The sequence below is a fragment of the Chelonia mydas genome, chromosome 1 (assembly GCF_015237465.2).
Source record: "Chelonia mydas isolate rCheMyd1 chromosome 1, rCheMyd1.pri.v2, whole genome shotgun sequence".
Classification (NCBI taxonomy): Eukaryota; Metazoa; Chordata; order Testudines; family Cheloniidae; genus Chelonia; species Chelonia mydas.
The window spans coordinates 118,047,381-118,068,642 of record NC_057849.1 but is presented as its reverse complement, the minus strand read 5'-3'; the positions used below and the strand labels follow the sequence as shown (position 1 = coordinate 118,068,642).

The following is a 21,262-nucleotide window of genomic DNA, read 5'->3' as shown; positions in this document are numbered from 1 at the left end:
AGCCAACGACACACGGCACCATAGTAACTCTAACTCAGGAACCACTCCATACAACAAACCTCGATGCCAACTCTGCCCACATATCTATACCACCAACACTGTCACAGGACCTAACCAGATCAGCCACACCATCACCGGTTCATTCACCTGCACGTCCACCAATGTAATATACGCCATCATGTGCCAGTAATGTCCTTCTGCTATGTACATCGGCCAAACTGGACAGTCCCTACGTAAAAGGATAAATAGACACAAATCAGATATTAGGAATGGGCTTTTCCTGTGTATCTGGCTAGTGCATGGGAGTTCAAAGTGCAGTCCAGAACGGTCACAATGGAGCACTCTAGGATAGCTCCTGGAGGCCAATACCGTCGATTTGCATCCGCACTACTCCAAATTCGACCCAGCAAGGTCGATTTTAGCGCTACTCTCCTCATCGGGGAGGAGTACAGAAGTTGATTTTAAGAGCCCTTTAGGTCGATGGAATGGGGTTGGTTGTGTGGACGCAGTCATTTTTAAGTCGACCTAATGCGGCTAAATTCGACCTAACCCCGTAATGTAGACCAGGCATGTGATGCTGCAGTTACCTTTCGCCAGCCAAGAGCACCATCTGTACTCCTTCAGCTTCAGCACGGAACTGTCTGACTCTGTAGCTCCTTTTTATATGGCTCTCCTGGGCCTTGATTGGGTCTCCCTGCAGCCTCTCTGATTGCCTAGCCTTTCACAGTCTCTCTAGGCTGCCCAGAGGACTTAGCTCCACTGTTTTTCATGGGACAGATGTGGCAGGGCCCTGAGGCCTCCAGCGGGGGCCTCTGAGCCTAGTCCGCCCTGTCACACCAGCATCTGACCCCCCCGGTCATGACTATTCTCCAGGACAAAGATTGTCCCTGGAGCCCTCAACCTCCAGAGAGGGAGAATTGCAGAGAAAGTCAGCTGATTTTCCCCCTGGCAAAGCATCTAGAGAAAGGGCGGCAAGCCCTCAAACCGAGCTCTTGAGCAGCCAGAGGAGACTCCTGGCATATTCAGTCACCTGTGCACCAATGGCTCCAAAACACGGTACCCAGAAAACACAAGGACCACTGGGTACAAGCTCTGCTTTAATGCCTAAAGACCTGAGGAGCAAAGGCTCTGAAGTGGTGGCACTGCCTGCTGAAGATAAGAATAGAGACCATACCATCTCTACAAAATTGGTACCAACAGAAAAATCCTTGGCACAAAGCAGCCCTTGTCATAATGCACCCTCCATAAAAGATCATCAGTACAGATGAGTCAGCACCAGCAATCCCTGATGTACTGATTGCAACAATGGAATCACACAAGTTCCGTTTCTCCAGGGACCTTGTGATTGCAGAGGAACTGTAGTCCCCACTACTCAGTACCAGAGCTCTGGAATCTGAGCATGTCTCAGTCCTCGAATCACCAGTGGCACCGGGGCATTCAGCTCCAGCGACCCTATCAGCCCCACTCTACTCCAGCGGGGAGCTAGACCGTGATCAGGATGACAATTTCTTTCTGGTCTCATACCATAACCCACCATTATACAGTATCTGGGACCTCTTCTGCTATACCCATCCTCCGCTCTCCAGTCTTCCTGGTATGGTCACCTGTGGGTACTTCCTCCCCCCCCCCCCCCAATCTCTCCAGTGGCCTTGCTGTGACTTCTTAGACTTCTGATGTCTTCCACAGGGAGTCCACCAGACGTTCCCCCTATGGCCTCTGTATTCAGAGCCCCAGGAAGAAACTTTCGAGGAGCAGGACGCCAGACTAGAGGTGGAAACTACTCAACCGATGAACATCTCTTCCTCCTCACCAGATAAGGTGGTAATGCTCCATCTTCCACTATTAGCTGATGATTTTAAGCTTTTCCAAGATCTCACTAAGAGGGTGGATGTGAATTCCCCTAGCTGTGGTGAAAGACCCCAACCACTCCTTGCAACAACAATAGCTGCTATGTACAGACTTTCCACATCCCTTCAGAAGTCGCTTGACTCTCTCCATCGGGAGTTGGGAGAACATCTCCGACAGGTGGGTCTTAGAGATTATCTTCAAGGGTTACCAGATCCATTTCACATCCCTCCCTGCCCATCCTTCTTCAGGGACTCTTCTCACGAGAGACTATTAAGTCGGGAAATAGATCACCAGTTATGCCTAGGGGCCATGGTACTAGTCCTCACTCACCTCAAAGGCAAGGGGTTTTATTCCAGGTATTTCCTGATCCTCAAGAGAAAGGGAGGTTGGAGACCCATACTAGATAGGTGAAGGCTCAGAAGTTCAAGGTGGTTACACTAGCAGCCATTATGCCATCTCTGGAGCAAGGAGATTGGTTCTTGGCCCTCAACCTACAAGATGTCTACTTCCACATTTCAATCTGACCGTCCCACAGGAGATTCTTCCGATTTTTACCTTTGGGCAAGACCATTATCAGTACAGAATGCTCCCATTCAGCCTTGTCTGCACCCAGGATATTCTCCCAGGTCCTCTCCGTCATAGTGACACATCTACGAACATTAGGTATTGCCATTTACCCATACCTGGACGACTGCCTTCTCAAGGTTCATTCCTTCAAAGACGCCCTGTAAGCCACCCAGAGGACCATGCGCATATTTGTACAACTGGGCCTACACCTCAATAAACAGAAACCAACCTTGATCCCCCCGTACAATGTCTGGAGTTTATTGGCGCCGAGCTTGGCGGAGTGTAAGTGAGAGCATTCCTTTTGCCTCACAGATTCAACACCCTGATGAGTCTCAGACAGTCTGGGCCAGCCCATCAACACCAACTAAGAATTGCCTCTAGCTTCTCGGGCATATGGTGGCATGCACATTTGTGATGCCACACGCCCTTTTGACATGAGATGTTTACAGATATGGCTCAGATCTGTCTAATCTCCAAACAAGGATGGGCTAAACAATCTGCTGTCGATGCCCTTCAGGGTCAAACGCTCCCTGCACTGGTGGAAAGAACCATCCAACATCCATGCAGGCATCCCATTCACACAACCAACACTGATTCTAACAATAGATGCCTCTCTAATAGGCTGGGGAGCCCACCTAAACAACTGCAAAGTCCAGGGCAAGTGGTCTCCCACAGAATCGGTACTCCATATCAATCTTTTGGCATTAAGAGCTGTCAGAAATGCTAGTGCACACTTTCTCACACAAAAGTCATGACAGACCATATATCTGACAGACAATCGCCAAGAGAGTGCCAGATTACCTTCCCTTTCCATGGAAGCACTGTAACTTTGGAATTTGTGCGTCCACCACAATGTACTCATTTCAGCTGCTTACCTGCCAGGGTACAAAATGTGACAGCAGACAGTCTGTCAGAATTTCTCATACGACCACAAATGGGAGATGAACCCAGCAGTGCGTCGTGGCATAGCCAACCTATGGGAAACCCTGACAATAGACCAGTTTGCTACTTACCGCAACAAGAGATGTCTGCTACTGCTCCAGAGCCAGACTGGGGAAACAGTCTTTAGGAGATGTTCTCATCTTCCCATGGGGCAGGGAGCTGCTATATACCTTTCCTCCATTCCCTCTCATGTCAAAGATGCTATTGAGGATACAGAAAGACAGAGCAAAAGTCATACTGATTGCCGCCTCTTGGTTGAGGCAAGTGTGGTACACATACTTTGGACAGGTGGCAGTGTATTCTCCAATTCGTCTTCAATCTATTCCTCACCTGCTCTCCCAAAATGACAGATGGATCCTGTGATGGATTGGGTCACAGAAACCCCCTTGGGAACTGCCACCTGATGTGCCGAGACTACCTCTGAGCCCGTTTTCCCTGGCAGCTTGGGACTTGGTTGTGCCAGACGTGCTAGCCTGCTACAAACACAGACCCAGGTCTGAACCACATCCCCCAAAAACTGCAGGATTAACTGAAAACAGCTTAAGAAGTGCTCCTGTCTCAAACACCCAGATACCCAGTTCCCAATGGGATCCAAACCCCAAATAAATCCGTTTTACTCTGTATAAAGCTTATACAGGGTAAACTCCTAAATTGTTCACCCTCTCTAACACTGATAGAGAGAGATGCACAGCTGTTTGCTCCCCCAGGAATTAATACTTGCTCTGGGTTAATTAATAAGTAAAAAGTGATTTTATTAAATATAAAAAGAAGGATTTAAGTGGTTCTAAGTAATAACAGACAGAACAAAGTGAATTACCAAGCAAAATAAAATAAAACACACAAGACTAAGCCTAATACAGGAAGAAACTAAATGCAGGTAAATCTCACCCTCAGAGATGTTCCAAGTCTCTTTTACAGGCTAGACTTCGTCCTAGTCTGGGTCCAGCAATCACTCACACCCCTAGTTACTGTCCTTTGTTCCAGTTTCTTTCAGGCATCTCTTTGGGTTGGAGAGGCTATCTTTTGTGCCAGCTGAAGACCAAATGGAGGGATTTCTAGGGGCTTGTATAGCCTCTCTCTTGTGGGTGGAAACCCCTCTCTCCCCCTGTGTAGAATCACAGCTACAAGATGGAGTTTTGGAGTCACATTGGCAAGTCACATGTCCATGTATAACTCAGTTCTCTACAGGTCGAGCCATTGACCACATGTTAGCCCGAACGTTCCCAGGAAAGCTCAGATGTGGATTGGCGTCTATCAAGGTCCATTGTTAGCCAAGTACTTCCATTTACTTTAATAACCCCTTCACACTGTTGACCAATTCTGCCTTAGGTGCTTTCTACAGCAAACACTTTAAATACAAGTATAGAGCTAATGCTCATAACTTCAGATATAAAAATGATACATGCATACGAATAGGATGAATACATTCAGTAGAACATAACATTGCAAAGATATGTTACATTGCATATCTAGCATAAAACATATTCCAGTTATGTCATAGTTACACTCATAAGCATATTTCTATAAAGCATTATGGGGTGCAGCGTCACAGATCCTTCACCTCAACCTACAGATCCTCCTGCTCCAGGCTTGGTTCCTTCATAGTTCCAAAACTTAAAAAGCAAATGCTCTGAGCAGGTGAAAGAGGTGTTACTGCACATTAGGAAATTGACAGCTCATCTCACTTACCCGCAGAAGTGGAAATTATTCCAAATTTGAGGCAGTTCTAAACAAATGGCTCCGATATCTTTCTCCATCCTTTTGCTCCTAGACTATATTCTAGACCTTAAAAGGACTGGTCTATATCTTAGCTTACTTAAAGTACATCTAGCAACCATAATTCAGCCTTACACCATTGGGTGGACGGATGCTGAGTATTTGCCCATCCAACATACAGATTCTTCAAGGGCATGGGACTTCCTGCACGTTAGACCACCCACTCCAATGTGGGATCTCAGTCTGGTTCTGAAACCCTAGCTAGACTACCCTTTGAACCTATAGCCACTTGCTCTCTCCTACACCTGTCCACATAGGTGCTGGAATTGGGGGTGCTGCTGCCCCCCATCTTGAAGTAGTAATAACCCAAATACAGGGTTTCCACCTTCACCATCCCCACTATAAAAATTGTTCCAGCACCACTGCCTGTCCACAAAGGCAGCATTTCTAGAGGGCATGACTCAGCGCGATGAATAGGGGAAATAGCAGCATTGATGGTGCAGCCACTGTTCACGGTCTTTTTTAAAGACAAAATCACCCTGCAGCAACACCCGAAATTCCTCTCCAAGATAATCTTGTCCATCCATATGCACCAGCTCAGTCATCTTCCCACTTTTTCCCTAAAACCACATTGTGACAACAGGAGGCAATACTTCATTCACTTGATGTTAGGAGATCCTGAATGTTTTATTTGGACAGGACTAAGGACTTTAGGAAGTCTCCTAAACTCTTCCTTTCATTCATGAAAACACCCAAAGGTTCTGCAATATCAGTGAAAGACTCTCCAAATGGGTCTCCAGTTGCATTAATCACTGTTCCCATGTGTGTAACCTGGTGCCCCAATCAGGAATCTGCATGCACTCCATGAGATCCATTTTTACCTCGGTCGCATTTGTTAAAGATGTCGTCATCACAGAAATCTGCAGGGCAGCGACCTGCGCCTCTGCCCATACTTTCGAGGAACACTACATGATCACTTGAGACTCAGCCTCTGATGCCATCTTTGGCTAAACAATACTATTGTCAATAATAGACTGCACTCTGAAGCCCTAGCCCTCCATGGGGCATACTGCTGTGAAGTCACCTACAGAGGATCACCCATAGGGACCCTGCTCAAAGAGGATGTTACTCACCTTGTGCAGTAATAATGGTTCTTCAAGATGTGTCCCTGTTCGTGCTACACAGCGCACCCTCCTTCATTCTACTTTGGAGTTCTTGATGAGGGGCTCTGCGGTAGAGAGGGAACTGAGGGTAGTTTGCCCATGCAGTGCTAGATAACCATGAGGGAGGGCTCATGTGCGGGCAGAACAGACGCCACTACATAAATTCGCTGATTAGGGGTGCAGATACACCCGCAGTGGAGCACCCATAGAGATAAATCTCAAAGAACCATGGTTACTGCACAAGGTGAGTAACTTCCTCCTCTGGCTTCGATCCCAGACTGTTGGTCACTATGACTATTGGCTAGTTGGCATCTCTGTACTTCAGTTCATCCATTGATAGTAATAATTTTAACACTCCTCAGACATAGGTGATGCTTAGTCAAAGCCTTTGAATAGAAGATATTATGATGTTGATGGTGCTGTTTAATGGATTCAAGTTTGTACAATACTTGGACTGATACTATCTGTTAAAGGGCTTATTCCTTCACCCACTTACTTCCCTGGTCCTTCTCACATGAACAGAGAGCAACAATACCCAAAATCCAAAGGTGCAAACTATTTGATGTTTATTGGGGTGAACTTCCAGCAAGCATGATTCCAGTTTCCTTCCTTAGTGTCCCCCTTCCCAGCTCTGACACCACAGAGCCTTACCTGTGTCCCTGTTCCCATTTCCCCCTTTAGCAAAACATGATTCCAATTTCCCCACCCCATTCCCTTTCCCATTCCCCCCCCCCCACACTTCCTGACTGACTGCAGACTATATCGTAAAACTTGAGTTCTGCTTAGCTATACCTTAACTAATCATTTTCCTGAAATTTAACTAACCAATCCTAACATATTGTAACATGATTATGTAACCAATTATATCCCACCACCTTAATTAGTTTACACCCAGGAAAATTAATTATACAGCAGACAGGAACAATCACAGAACCAGACAGAGATTATGCAGACAAACAATAGGGAAATGGGGACTACAGTGATAGAACAAACACAGGAATGAGGATTTCACATCCCAGCTATTGATAAGTGAGTTCTTGCCAGACAGGATGCTATCAAACTAAGTTTCCTTTTACATCTTCTAGGCGCTTCCCTTTCTCTGGAGGCAATAGGCATTATCAGGACAGGATTGTATTCCTAACAGCCCAATAGCACCTTATTTCAGTGTGACTAGGTTGGAATGTGAGGGTGTGACCGTTCGCTTCCCAGCTTATGGCTGCCTCTGCTGCTTAGCCAAAGGCCTTAGCCTAAGCACAGGGCCTCAGACTGTCACAGTAAGAGAAGACTCTTATACCGGCAGACAGTGATTTTGATTCTTTCTTTTATACCTCTATAACTAGCCAAGTGATAAGAATACACCTAAATTCTTAGGGTATAGGCCTTTACAGACAGGCCTGAATATCTATATCCTAACACTGTCCTGTTGCCCAGATCTCTAGGACAAACAAAAGTGCTTTCTGAGCTGTTGTCAATTTTGCTTCCTTCCGGACAGGGTGCAATAGAGGACTTGTGGATGCGTTGAATATCTAGCACAACAGCTCTGTACTGCCAGTCATAGAAAAGGGTGGCTATGCATGTGCTTCCTCAGGAGTAGAGGAAGAAAAGGACCTGAGGGAGCAGCAGAACACCTGCTGGTCATTGTGGAAGGGGATGGGTCTAGCTGATGTCACTCACGCAAATAATGCCTTGGAAGAGTGGGGTAGGGGACTACGAAGGAATGTTCTGCTGGGCTTACCTGATGCCAAGGCTTTTATCTGAATGTGTTGTCTGTTAGCACTTTGATTAGACATTTTTAACTGGGGAGGGGGAAGATAGATTGGATCTGGGCTTTCAGCAACAATTTAATTTTCTAGCCAAGCCTGAGTAAGCTGTGTACTAATTCTTAGAGCCTTTCAGACATCATAGCTCAGAGTTTAGTTTGATTTGGTTTTGAGAGAGAGAATAAATCTTACAAGCTAAAGACCACAACTATATAGTACAAAGGTGGTTGTTTTTTGCCAGAAAAGTAAGTAGTAGTTCAATTTGTCAATCAACCCAAAGTATGCTGTGTAGTAAAATAAAATACAGTATGATTCCTTGTTGCTGGAAAGCACAATTTGCTTTAACTTTAGGAGGAAGTTTGCCTCTGTAATACTTCAAGGTGTGTCTGTGTTTGTTTAAAGCTTGTTAGCTGGTACCAGGGTCTAGCAAGTGAATTTGCAAATAAATCCTTGATTTATATACTATCTAGTCTGCCATTTTTGCACCAATTGCAGTCCTATATAACCAAAAGATTTAAAAAACAAAAACAACAAAAAAAAAGCCTTGAAATTTTTGAAAACTACGGATATCCAAAAGGGAAAAGAGTACTCTTTATTGTGTACTCTTGACATCCTGGTTTAATGGTGGCATTCATCAAATACTGAGATTTGTAAAGCAAAAATTCAGTTCCTTAATACTGAATATTTTTGCTTTTCAGAGACTGTATCTTTAAAAGGACTTCATAACAAATTTTGTTTTGGAGTTATCTGTAGTATATTACTTTTAGTGGTTAAATGGGCTTTTTAAACTTGTTTTCTGATATCGTATTGGAAACTTAAAGCTCAATCCTATTTGCTAACTGAACTTGCTATTTGTACAACTTATGTTTGACTTTTATTTGATTTATACAAAGTCCTTTGTGAGCATTTCTTACCCCCAAGTTATCTCTTGGTAGGTTAGAGTGGCCATACTTTCCTCTTCTCTGGCCCATAAAATGTTGCCCTTTCTGATTTTTTTTTTTTTTTTTTCCCTCCTCCCTTTTCAATCTTCCTGAACTGCTACATACCTCCTAGTTTTCCATGTTCCTAAGATTTCAGGAATCATTACTGACTCCTTGATTTCTGACCAGAATTGCAGGGTGCTTTGGTGTTTGTGTTAGTTGCTTGACTTGTTGATATCCTTGGAGGTAGACAGTTGGTAGATACTGGCTTCGACTTCCCACCCCAGACTCAGAACTTGCCATTGTCTTTTAAAAGACTGTTCTAATTACTTGTTAGCATTGTATTTTTTAATATGGAAAACATATTTGATATCAAGCATTGCAACCTTAACTGTTCGTTCTTCTTGTTATAGACCGACACAAGTATTGGCCTCAGCTCATATCAACAGAAAAGGTAAGGTTGTGTTCCAGAGTAAGATGTTCACTTCTAACAGATTCCCCACTGGGGAATTTGTGATTCTTGATGTAAAAAAAAAAAAAAAAAAGATTTTGTTTTTGTACAAGTCACTGTTAGAAGTAAGCTGTCTTAAATCCAAATATTGTAATCTTTCATTTAGTAATCTGTTCAAATTTCATGTCTATGTCAATTATAGAAATTTTATTTGGCTAATGTTTTAAATACTAAACAATCTAATATGTAGTAAACATCCTGTTACTGAGCATCTCACTTCATGTATTCGGAAGAAGTGAGAAGGAAAGAACACCTTTGTACCCATAAAAAACAATTCAGTTAAGTTTCAGAGTAACAGCCGTGTTAGTCTGTATTCGCAAAAAGAAAAGGAGTACTTGTGGCACCTTAGAGACTAACCAATTTATTTGAGCATAAGCTTTCGTGAGCTACAGCTCACTTCATCGGATGCATACTGTGGAAAGTGTAGAAGATCTTTTTATACACACACAGCATGAAAAAATACCTCCCCCCACCCCACTCTCCTGCTGGTAATAGCTTATCTAAAGTGATCACTCTCCTTACAATGTATATGATAATCAAGGTGGGCCATTTCCAGCACAAATCCAGGGTTTAACAAGAACGTCTGGGGTGGGGGGGTAGGAAAAAACAAGGGGAAATAGGTTACCTTGCATAATGACCTAGCCACTCCCAGTCTCTATTCAAGCCTAAGTTAATTGTATCCAATTTGCAAATGAATTCCAATTCAGCAGTCTCTTGCTGGAGTCTGGATTTGAAGTTTTTTTGTTGTAATATCGCAACTTTCATGTCTGTAATCGCATGACCAGAGAGATTGAAGTGTTCTCCGACTGGTTTATGAATGTTATAAACCAGTTCTGTGGTGACCTAGAATCCTATTTTCGACGTTTCCGACTCAAGGAATATTTCCAACATACCTCTGAACAACATACTAATCCACAGAGACCTCCCTACCAACACTACAAAAAGAAGGATTCTAGGTGGACTCCTCCTGAAGGTCGAGACAGCAGACTGGACTTCTACATAGAGTGCTTCCGCCGACGTGCACGGGCTGAAATTGTGGAAAAGCAGCATCACTTGCCCCATAACCTCAGCCGTGCGGAACACAATACCATCTACAGCCTCAGAAACAACTCTGACATCATAATCAAAAAGGCTGACAAAGGAGGTGCTGTTGTCATCATGAATAGGTCGGAATATGAACAAGAGGCTGCTCGGCAGCTCTCCAGCACCACTTTCTACAAGCCATTACCCTCTGATCCCACTGAGAGTTACCAAAAGAAACTACAGCATTTGCTCAAGAAACTCCCTGAAAAAGCACAAGATCAAATCCGCACAGACACACCCCTGGAACCCCGACCTGGGATATTCTATCTACTATCCAAGATCCATAAACCTGGAAATCCTGGGCGCCCTATCATCTCAGGCATTGGCACCCTGACAGCAGGATTGTCTGGCTATGTAGACTCCCTCCTCAGGCCCTACGCTACCAGCACTCCCAGCTACCTTCAAGACACCGCTGACTTCCTGAGGAAACTACAATCCATCGGTGATCTTCCTGATAACACCATCCTGGCCACTATGGATGTAGAAGCCCTCTACACAGACATTCCACACAAAGATGGACTACAAGCCGTCAAGAACACTATCCCCGATAATGTCACAGCTAACCTGGTGGCTGAACTTTGTGACTTTGTCCTTACCCATAACTATTTTACATTTGGGTACAATGTATACCTTCAAATCAGCGGCACTGCTATGGGTACCTGCATGCCAACATTTTTATGGCTGACTTAGAACAACGCTTCCTCAGCTCTCGTCCCCTAACGCCCCTACTCTTCTTGCGCTATATTGATGACATATTCATCATCTGGACCCATGGAAAAGAAGCCCTTGAGGAATGAATTCCACCATGATTTCAACAATTTCCATCCCACCATCAACCTCAGCCTTGTCCAGTCCACACAAGAGATCCACTTCCTGGACACTACAGTGCTAATAAACGATGGTCACATAAACACCACCCTATACCGGAAACCTACTGACCGCTATTCCTACCTACATGCCTCCAGCTTTCATCCAGACCACACCACACGATCCATTGTCTACAGCCAAGCTCTGCGATACAACCGCATTTGCTCCAACCCCTCAGACAGAGACAAACACCTACAAGATCTCTATCAAGCATTCTTACAGCTACAATACCCACCTGCGGAAGTGAAGAAACAGATTGACAGAGCCAGAAGAGTACCCAGAAGTCAACTACTACAGGACAGGCCCAACAAAGAAAATAACAGAACGCCACTAGCCGTCACCTTCAGCCCCCAACTAAAACCCCTCCAACACATTATTAAGGATCTACAACCTATCCTGAAGGATGACCCAACACTCTCACAAATCTTGGGAGAGAGGCCAGTCCTTGCCTACAGACAGCCCCCCAACCTGAAGCAAATACTCACCAGCAACCACACACCACACAACAGAACCACTAACCCAGGAACCTCTCCTTGCAACAAAGCCCGTTGCCAACTGTGCCCACATATCTATTCAGGGGACACCATCACAGGGCCTAATAACATCAGCCACACTATCAGAGGCTCGTTCACCTGCACATCCACCAATGTGATATATGCCATCATGTGCCAGCAATGCCCCTCTGCCATGTACATTGGTCAAACTGGACAGTCTCTACGTAAAAGAATAAATGGACACAGATCAGATGTCAAGAATTATAACATTCATAAACCAGTCGGAGAACACTTCAATCTCTCTGGTCACGCGATTACAGACATGAAAGTTGCAATATTACAACAAAAAAACTTCAAATCCAGACTCCAGCGAGAGACTGCTGAATTGGAATTCATTTGCAAATTGGGTACAGTTAACTTAGGTTAGCTTGCATAATGACTTAGCCACTCCCAGTCTCTATTCAAGCCTATTTTCCCTTGTTTTTTCCTACCCCCCCCTCGCCCCCTCTCAGACCTTGTTAAACCCTGGATTTGTGCTGGAAATGGCCCACCTTGATTATCATACACGTAAGGAGAATGATCACTTTAGATAAGCTATTACCAGCAGGAGAGTGGGGTGGGGGGAGGTATTTTTTCATGCTTTGTGTGTATAAAAAGATCTTCTACACTTTCCACAGTATGCATCCGATGAAGTGAGCTGTAGCTCATGAAAGCTTATGCTCAAATAAATTGGTTAGTCTCTAAGGTGCCACAAGTACTCCTTTTCTTTTTGCGAATTCAGTTAAGTCAGTTTTCTATTGTGTAAGTGGACACCTCTGCCATTAGGAGATCCCTGTGTGTGTAACTCACAAAGGAAGAAAAGAGTAACACCATGTAGTAGTCTCATTAACATGGAAAATTTAGGCTGACTATCTTGGAGCATGTCTTAACAATTAGATTTCTTAGCTTGGGGAATAAAGTGGTGGAAGCCCAGTAGCTTAGGACTCTTGCGGCTAGACTGAACAAAGGACAAATGTACATCAGGGAACAATTCTCCACAGCAGAGATGGGGCTTGACTGATTCTGCCTGTAGATTGTGTTCTGTTAAAGGTGACCTAGCAGGTAAAAGAGGTGTAGTTCCCTTTTTGCTGTTGTATGACGGTCAAAAGCCTGAAAAACTGAAAGGTTTTCTTCTTATCAGTCCTGCCTTGTAAAGACTCTATGGATTACTGGAGAACTTTGTATAACTATGAAATCAGAGAATCAAAGCAAGTGAAATGTGATTAATAGCAAAAAGTGGCTTATTCAAGGTGTTACATTTTAATAGTTATTTAACTCTTGAGAAACATTCAAGAAGAAAAAGGTGTCATTAAAGATTCAGCACCACTGCCCCTTCCATTAAAGGCTGAGAAAGTAGAGTCCAACCCATCTTTGACTTTTGGTGAGTTTTTTCCAGCTAAAACCAGAATGATATCCTTTAAAAGACCGGAGAAGTAATAATTAAAAAAAAAAAAAAAAGTGGAGGACTTTTTGGGTGCAGGAATTACTTATAGGTTTTTTTATGCATTATGCCTTTTTTTAATGATCATTTTTTATATATTATTATTTGACTTTAGAACAGTGGACAACAGAAATCCAGAAAAGGGCCATGCACGCAGTATGAAGTACACTCCATAAAGCTTCCAAAAGGGGAAGCATGTGTTATAATCTTGTTTTAAATAGTGTTGATAAATAGATTACATAAATCTTCACATATATTTTGCTGTACAAAATTTTCATAGCAACTGCCACACACCTGGGTTGTGGGATGTAGGATTGCATTGTTCTGACTCACAAGTTCTGTTCTTTCAAAGAACCTTATATGCATGTGTTGTCCATCTTTATATTTTAAAAGTTGCATCTTTGAAGCTACAAGGAAAACTTTTATTCAGTTTGGCCTGGGGAACAAATGGGGTGTCTGTAATAGGACTTTTCTCTTGCATGGTGTAATATTTATTCCTAAATGTCAGGGAGTACCCAGCAAATAAAAATGTACTATGCAGGTAATTACATAATCATTTACAAATACCTGTGGGTAGGTCTGTCATCAGCTTTCCCCCTTTACTCACCCTGGTCCACAGCCAACCCCTTCCTCGCCATCCTCCCCCTCAAATGGGGATTTAAGGGGACTATAAAGGGGGGATTGGCTCCCAGCCATACCAGTCATAGAAGCCTCAAACCCCACTGTTTCTGCTCCTTAAAGAATACCTCATTTAAATCCTTTACCAGTCCATTTTATCTGATCACCCTATCCCTTCCCTATCGAATACCTGCACTGGACATTTGCCCCAACAAGGCGCCAGCAATTAGCTTGGTTCCCAGACATCTACTAATGCCCTTTTTAGTATTGGCCAAAAGCATGTGAGCTCCGAAATCTGACAGGTGGACCCCATCCCCCCCTGAATAATTCTGGTGCCCCATATGCTATGTCCAGATGAGAAATCATTGACACCCGCTCCCCCCAATGCCATGTATGAATTTGGCCATTTCCCTGTTCACATTCCTCCTAGCCTTGTTGACCTAAGGGGGCTTCACAGCTCTCCACCACACCCTGCATTGCAACATGTCCAGCGAAATAATTTTTATTCTTGGGAGAAGTTCCAGGGTCTGCCACGAGTCCCTCTTAGCTCTGAGCATTAAGTCCACCCCTTTACACATTCCCAAATCTGGGAACAATGTATGCCCTCGCATCCTCCATAGGGCAGGAGCTGGTCCTATAACACGCCTGTCCTCCCTTGCTAGCTCAGGACTGCTTCACCACTGAGGCCCAGCTGTGAATCTCCAGACAACTTGGAAGCCTGCTATGTGGCCAGTAACCAATACTGTGCCTGCAGATCCACACTGCCATCTGCCTGGCCCATCTACCAGCATCTGGAATGCAAATACAAAGGAAAATTGACATTGATTCTCCACCTGGGATCTCATGTGCGTTCTGTATTCTTCAGAATGTCAATGCCCAATTGCCTGAATTGCTGTAGCTCCCAGGCCCATCTGAGTCACTGCTGTTGCTGTCCTGATCCTGAATGAGTGGGAACCAAATTCACATGCTGGAAGCCTCAACCTCATCAGTCCCTATCTTAAAACTTGAACAAACCAGTATATTGTGAGGAGACTCCCGTCACATGAACCAAGAAGGACCTGTCCATCCCTGGCCTTATTGCTGTGTAGAATAGATTCACCCTGCCCGCCTTGATCCATCTTCATCCTCTTCAACATTAATGTCACTGATCATCCCTCCCAACATATAGCCCTCAGTTCCAAAACCCTTCCAGAAGAATCTCTACAGGACCCAGGTACTAGTTTGCAGATCTTAGAAACTCCAAAAAACACTACCAGAAATGCCTCCTTGAACAAGGCCATCTCTTGCCCACAAAGATATATGGGCTCTAGGATCCACGCCAGATCCCTAAGTGTTATTAATAGTGGTGGGACAACATGTATCCTTTTTAGAGTTGGTGCTTCAAGACTACCCTGCTAGAAACCTCCAAACTAAAATCCCATAACAAGAATCGTGGTAACCATTCAGCTTACTGACAAATGTAAGGGCCAATAGGCAAGTGGAGATGGTTGATGAAGCCAGTTGCTAACACCATGTGCTGTAGCACCCATTCCTGTGTAATGGGCCATATCAGTGACAGGCCCTCCTGCTCCTGAAATTGCACAAAATCATTAAAACTTCTCTCATAGCTCCATAATGTTTGCAGAACCACTCATTTCTGTGCTACACTGACAGGCATCATGTGCCAAAGTTCCTTAGTGCCTGCAAATAAAATGTCATCTAAGTAATGCACTACCTGCCATAAACCAGTTTCCCATATCACTGCCCAATGTAACATTGTACTAATTTTCTCAAATGCTGAACAGGATTTGCCAAATCCCTGGGCGTAGCTTTGTCAAATTGTCCTTTGAAGGAAATCCAAAAGGTTAAAGTCAGAAGGATGCACCATCAGAAGTTGAAAAGCAGACGATATCATACTTGGCCATCAGTGGCCCTAGGCCACAATACCTAACCATGCACACAGTCTTTTCAATGGAGGAATAGTGCATGCAATACCAAGCCTGGTCTGTTCCATTGTTAACTGAGCTACTCTGTGGGTATGATAGTTGGTGAATTAAGCAATATCACCTGCCTTAGGGACCAAGCCTAAGGGAGAAGTTCGCATGGTCTATATATGTAGAGGGTTGAATGGCCCTGCTGCCCTATTCTTTAATTGTTGTGCAATCTTTTTCTTTACAAATATGACCCATTCCCACTAAGGGCTTCAAATTTTTGGCATCACATGATTCATAGATAAAGGTCAAAAGGGACCATTATGATCATCTAGTCTGACCTCTTGCACAACGCAGGCCACAGAATTTCACCCACCCACTCCTGCGAAAAACCTCTCACCTATATCTGAGCTATTGAAGTCCTCAAATCGTGGTTTAAAGACTTCAAGGAGCAGAGAATCCTCCAGGAAGTGACCCGTGCCCCATGCTACAGAGGAAAGCGAAAAACCTCCAGGGCCTCTTCCAATCTGCCCTGGAGGAAAATTCCTTCCCGACCCCAAATATGGCGATCAGCTAAACCCTGAGCATATGGGTAAGATTCCCCAGCCAGATACTACAGAAAATTCTTTCCTGGGTAACTCAGATCCCACCCCAAGCTCCTTGAGTCTCCTTTCATAAGGCAAGTTTTCCATTCCTCGGATCATCCTAGTAGCCCTTCTCTGTACCTGTTCCAGTTTGAATTCATCCTTCTTAAACATGGGAGACCAAAACTGCACACAGTATTCCAGGTGAGGTCTCACCAGTGCCTTATATAACGGTACTAAAACCTCCTTATCCCTACCGGAAATACCTCTCCTGATGCATCCCAAGACCACATTAGCTTTTTTCACAGCCATATCACATTGGCAGCTCATAGTCATCCTATGATCAACCAATACTCCAAGGTCCTTCTCCCCCTCTGTTACTTCTAATTGATGCATCCCCAGCTTATAACTAAAATTCTTGTTATTAATCCCTAAATGCATGACCTTACACTTCTCACTATTAAATTTCATCCTATTACTATTACTCCAGTTTACAAGGTCATCCAGATCCTCCTGTATGATATCCCTGTCCTTCTCTAAATTGGCAATACTTCCCAGCTTTGTATCATCCACAAACTTTATTAGCACACTCCCACTTTTTGTGCTGAGGTCAGTAATAAAAAGATTGGTCCCAAAACCAATCCCTGAGGAACTCCACTGGTTACCTCCCTCCAGCCTGACAGTTCACCTTTCAGTAGGACCCATTGTAGTCTCCCCTTTAACCAGTTCCTTATCCACCTTTCAATTTTCATATTGATCCCCATCTTTTCCAATTTAACTAATAATTCCCCATGTGGCATGGTATCAAACGCCTTACTGAAATCTAGGTAAATTAGATTCACTGCGTTTCCTTTGTCTAAAAAATCTGCTCCTTTCTCAAAGAAGGAGATCAGGTTGGTTTGGCACGATCAACCTTTTGTAAAACCATGTTGTATTTTGTCCCATTTACCATTGACTTCAATGTCCTTAACTATCTTCTCCTTCAAAATATTTTCCAAGACCTTGCATACTACAGATGTCAAACTAACAGGCCTGACTTCTTTCACCGGTAAAGGAGATATTAAACCCTGCAGTAAACCCATCCCACAGATATGCCCTGTCTTGTTTAGGGTAATCCCAAAGGAGCGTCCTTATAAACCTCCATTTTAGCCAGAGATGATGCTCCTGTCCAGCACCCCATGTTCAGCTTGCCCCCCACCCCTTCCTGTACGTTGGCCCCTGTACCCTGCTCCTGCCCCCAGGGATCTGCAGGCAGCACCTGACTTATCCCCCATTCTGTTTCCTCACTGCAGCCTTCCCCAACTGCTGTGGCAATTGCAGGCTGTGCAGGCCTCAAAGCATATTTTACAAACATGCTAAAATTTCCAGATGCTATGAAACACCTGCTTTCATTAAATGCCCAGCAAATGTCATTACAAGATTCAGGCCTCTGGCGGTCATGCTGTTGAATGAACAGGCCGCTGTCAGTGTGGAAGCGAAGCCTCGTGACATCATCCAATCTAACCACAGCATATGATATGGAATGTCCCACTGCATCCCAGATTGTGTCGCCACGCTCAAGCTAGTCCTAGTTAAACCAAGCCATGCCTCAAAAAGTAGTATGGTTTGATTTCTCCTGACCTCTTGTGAGGGAATGAGGGGTAAGTGACCACCCTGCTCTCCTTTAATTCCTCCCTCGAGGAAGAGTGGGCAAGTTCCCTGAACCCCATCAAATTCCCCCCTATAGATACCCATGCAGCATGGGACAGAAGAGGCTCACTTTCACACCCCCTGCCATCTCCATCTGGTGCTGGTCGCACTCATCCCTGCCAACTTTGTTGCTCTCCAGTCCTGCAATCCGTTCATAATGCCGTGCTGTCTGGAGTGGTTCACAGCTGAGAGTGCCAACCTCAGTGCAGATTGTCAAAAATCAGGGCAGAAACCCAAGCTGGTTATATGTTCTTTAGTTAGATTTCACCAACCCAGTAACAAGTGTGAACTCCTAAAGCACTAAAACATGCCCAAGGGGGGGACAATGTGATAGATGGTCACTTTACACCAAAAATCACAATAATATTCTGGTTACTCCCAGTCTCAGAGGCCCAGCCACTTAACCCAGCTCAATTGTACTCAGATTTAAAACCAAAGACAATGCGTAGCCAATCCTGTAATAAACTAACTAAAGATTTATTAATTAAGAAAAGAAATAGTTATTTACAAGGTTAAAACTGGAGACACACATGCACAAATGAGTTAGTTTTAGATTTAAAAAGATAATAGAAACTTCTATAATCCACTCTATATGTCCTATATGTAAGCATGGGCATCTCTTATGTTTAGGAATCTTTGCTCCTCAGTATCCAGACAGCATACAGATCCCAGTTTCTCTTTGTCCAGGGATTGTTAGCCCCTTCAGCCCAGAAACCAAGCTGATGGCATTAGTTCATGCACAGATCTCCTCTTCTTGGAGGGAGTGAGGAATGCAATCAGCAAGGTTTCTGTCCTGTGACACTACGCAATGCCTCCTTTGCCTTCAGTGGGTCATCTTGTGTGCAGGATGAGCACTTTACCCTAACTAATGCTTCTTTTCCTGTTTGGTGTGAGTTACACGGACAGAGATTTAAAATGCAAATACACAATATAACTTTATATCATGGGATACAGATATAAGTAGGATTAATACATGCAGCATTCTGTAAGCATTCCATAAAATCTAAGCACATTCTTATAACACTGATATCTAACTATACTAGGTGAGCCAGACTGGTTTCCAGCAATGCATTTGTCAGTGTTTAGTGAGGCCCTGGGCCTTGGCATGAGCTGGCTCCTGGTCTGCCAGCATCACGCATGTCCTGGCTCTGGGACAACCCACTACACTTAGTAAGCTTCACAGTGCTGAACAATTTCGGAAGCAACTGGATGATTTTAATCAATTCTCTGTTAGCACCCCCACACCCAAATGCAGCTAGTTCACTACTGGGAGTGTTTGCTTCTCCAGGATGCACATAGATTCCCCTCCCCTGGGAAGTAATTTGGTAGGTACAGACCACTCTGGGATCTGCCAGCCCCGGTCCTGGGTCCTCATGCAGCTAGGAGCCCGCCGTCTGGGATTCCCACAGCCTCTCAAACACCACTCCATCCCCCCTGAACTGGGTTTGGAACTCCCTCCCCTGTCTTCTCTAACACACCTGCTATGGCCACCCTGTCCCCATCTCCCCCTACACCTCACTAGTCAGCTAAAGCCCCACACTGATGTGTTTGAAACTCCCTCCTCTTCCCCATCTGCTACGATATGCCTGCTTCTGGTCCTTGCTCCTCCCTGTTCTCACTAGTCTGGTGTGGCTCCCAGCTGAGTGAGAAACTCCCTCCTCCTCCTTCTCCCTCTCCCCTCTGTTACCAAATGCCTACTGCTACCGCTGTGGGCTAGAAGTGGCCGGCTGTTCATGCCCCCCTTCCCTGTTCTCACTGGTGTGCCACCACATGGCACCATGAGAGAGCAGTTTTCTGTGCTGCTGTTCCTGCTGCGCTGCCTGGTCCAAGTAATAGAGGGCTTTTCCTGCACCATCGTGGACCTAAATATTCTCCCCTCTCTTCTGGTCACCAGGCTGGGGGAGATGGATCAGTATAACAAAGCTGATTTGGTCTGAAGCTGCCACAGCAAGTCACTCTCTGGCTATCTAGCCCTTAAACGGACAAACCAGACAACAGCCCCCACAATCTAATGTGTGGCAAGGTCACTGCACTGCCATACTGACTGTTGCTAACTTATTTATGCCAATTTGTTAATAAGATGGGTCATTTCCCTCTGTGCATATTTTATTCCACTGTTCAGCTGTCCACTTGCCTTATCTCAATCCCCATCTTGATTCTCTGTGTAAACTACCTATAAGCACACAATCTTTCTCTATTTAATGCTCCTCAAATTGTCTGTTTAAAAATAATTAGATGTCTTTTCTGATCCTAGCAATGGGATGTTAGTCAGTATGTATTCAGCTTTAATTGCATGGGTTAAACTTTGTTTCTCTTGTTATGAAAATGTTTTGAAAAAGTTACTGACCTTCCTTTCAGTTCTTTAATGAAAAGATTTTTATGTATAGAATCAGCAAGATAAAAAGCTGCTTTGTTTCTTTCCTCATGCAGACAACTCATTTTGTATTGTTTTGAGTTTGGCTGTTGGGAACCACACCTGTATGAATCACATTACAGATCTTCATAAAGCAGTAAGAACTGGCCAAAATTAAACTGCAAAAGCATAAAACAGATTACTATTAACTAACCTTTTATTGGTCTGTTTTAGACTAAAAACAGAATAATAATCTGAATTAAGATAAATTTTCTTCATAGCCTGCCTATTATGTATAGATATTACAGGCATCCACAGTCAATTTCAACTTTTTTTATTCTTTTGTGAATTTGTTCTGACTTGAATTTTATTTTATTTTATTATTTATTAAAAGGGCCTTAAAGTCACCAAATGAACTGATTACTAATGGGAAAGTTCTGAAAACGTTTACCACATAACGAATCAGCAGTAGCCTATTCTCGAGTTTTTAGCATGTGAATCTTGATAGTGCTGGCTGCCTATGTGGTAACTATTGGGACAAAAGTTATACTAAAAATCCTTGGGTATAGTGGCAAGAAAAGAATGGTGCATGAGTTTGTGTGCATACAGTTTTTAATGCCTTTTAAACAACCTGGAATGGGCTAAGAGGCATTAGAAGTACAGGACACAATGCACAGTTATGGACAGGTGGTGCACAAGTGCCTTAAGCAGCACTGCCAGCGCACTTCAGTCTTGACCTTACACCCCTTTTCTCAGT

At 44.0% G+C, this 21,262-nt stretch overlaps 1 protein-coding gene across 3 annotated transcripts in view; it reads left to right on the top strand.

Annotated features, from left to right (window-relative positions):
• TMEM131 (transmembrane protein 131) overlaps positions 1 to 21,262 on the top strand; it is a 176,082-nt gene that overhangs the window by 45,792 nt on the left and 109,028 nt on the right. For all 3 annotated transcript variants that reach the window (XM_037898654.2, XM_037898658.2, XM_043537576.1), the window contains exon 3: positions 9,330 to 9,370. In XM_037898654.2, coding sequence (XP_037754582.1) covers positions 9,330 to 9,370 — 41 coding nt within the window. The remainder of the gene's footprint in view (positions 1 to 9,329; positions 9,371 to 21,262) is intronic.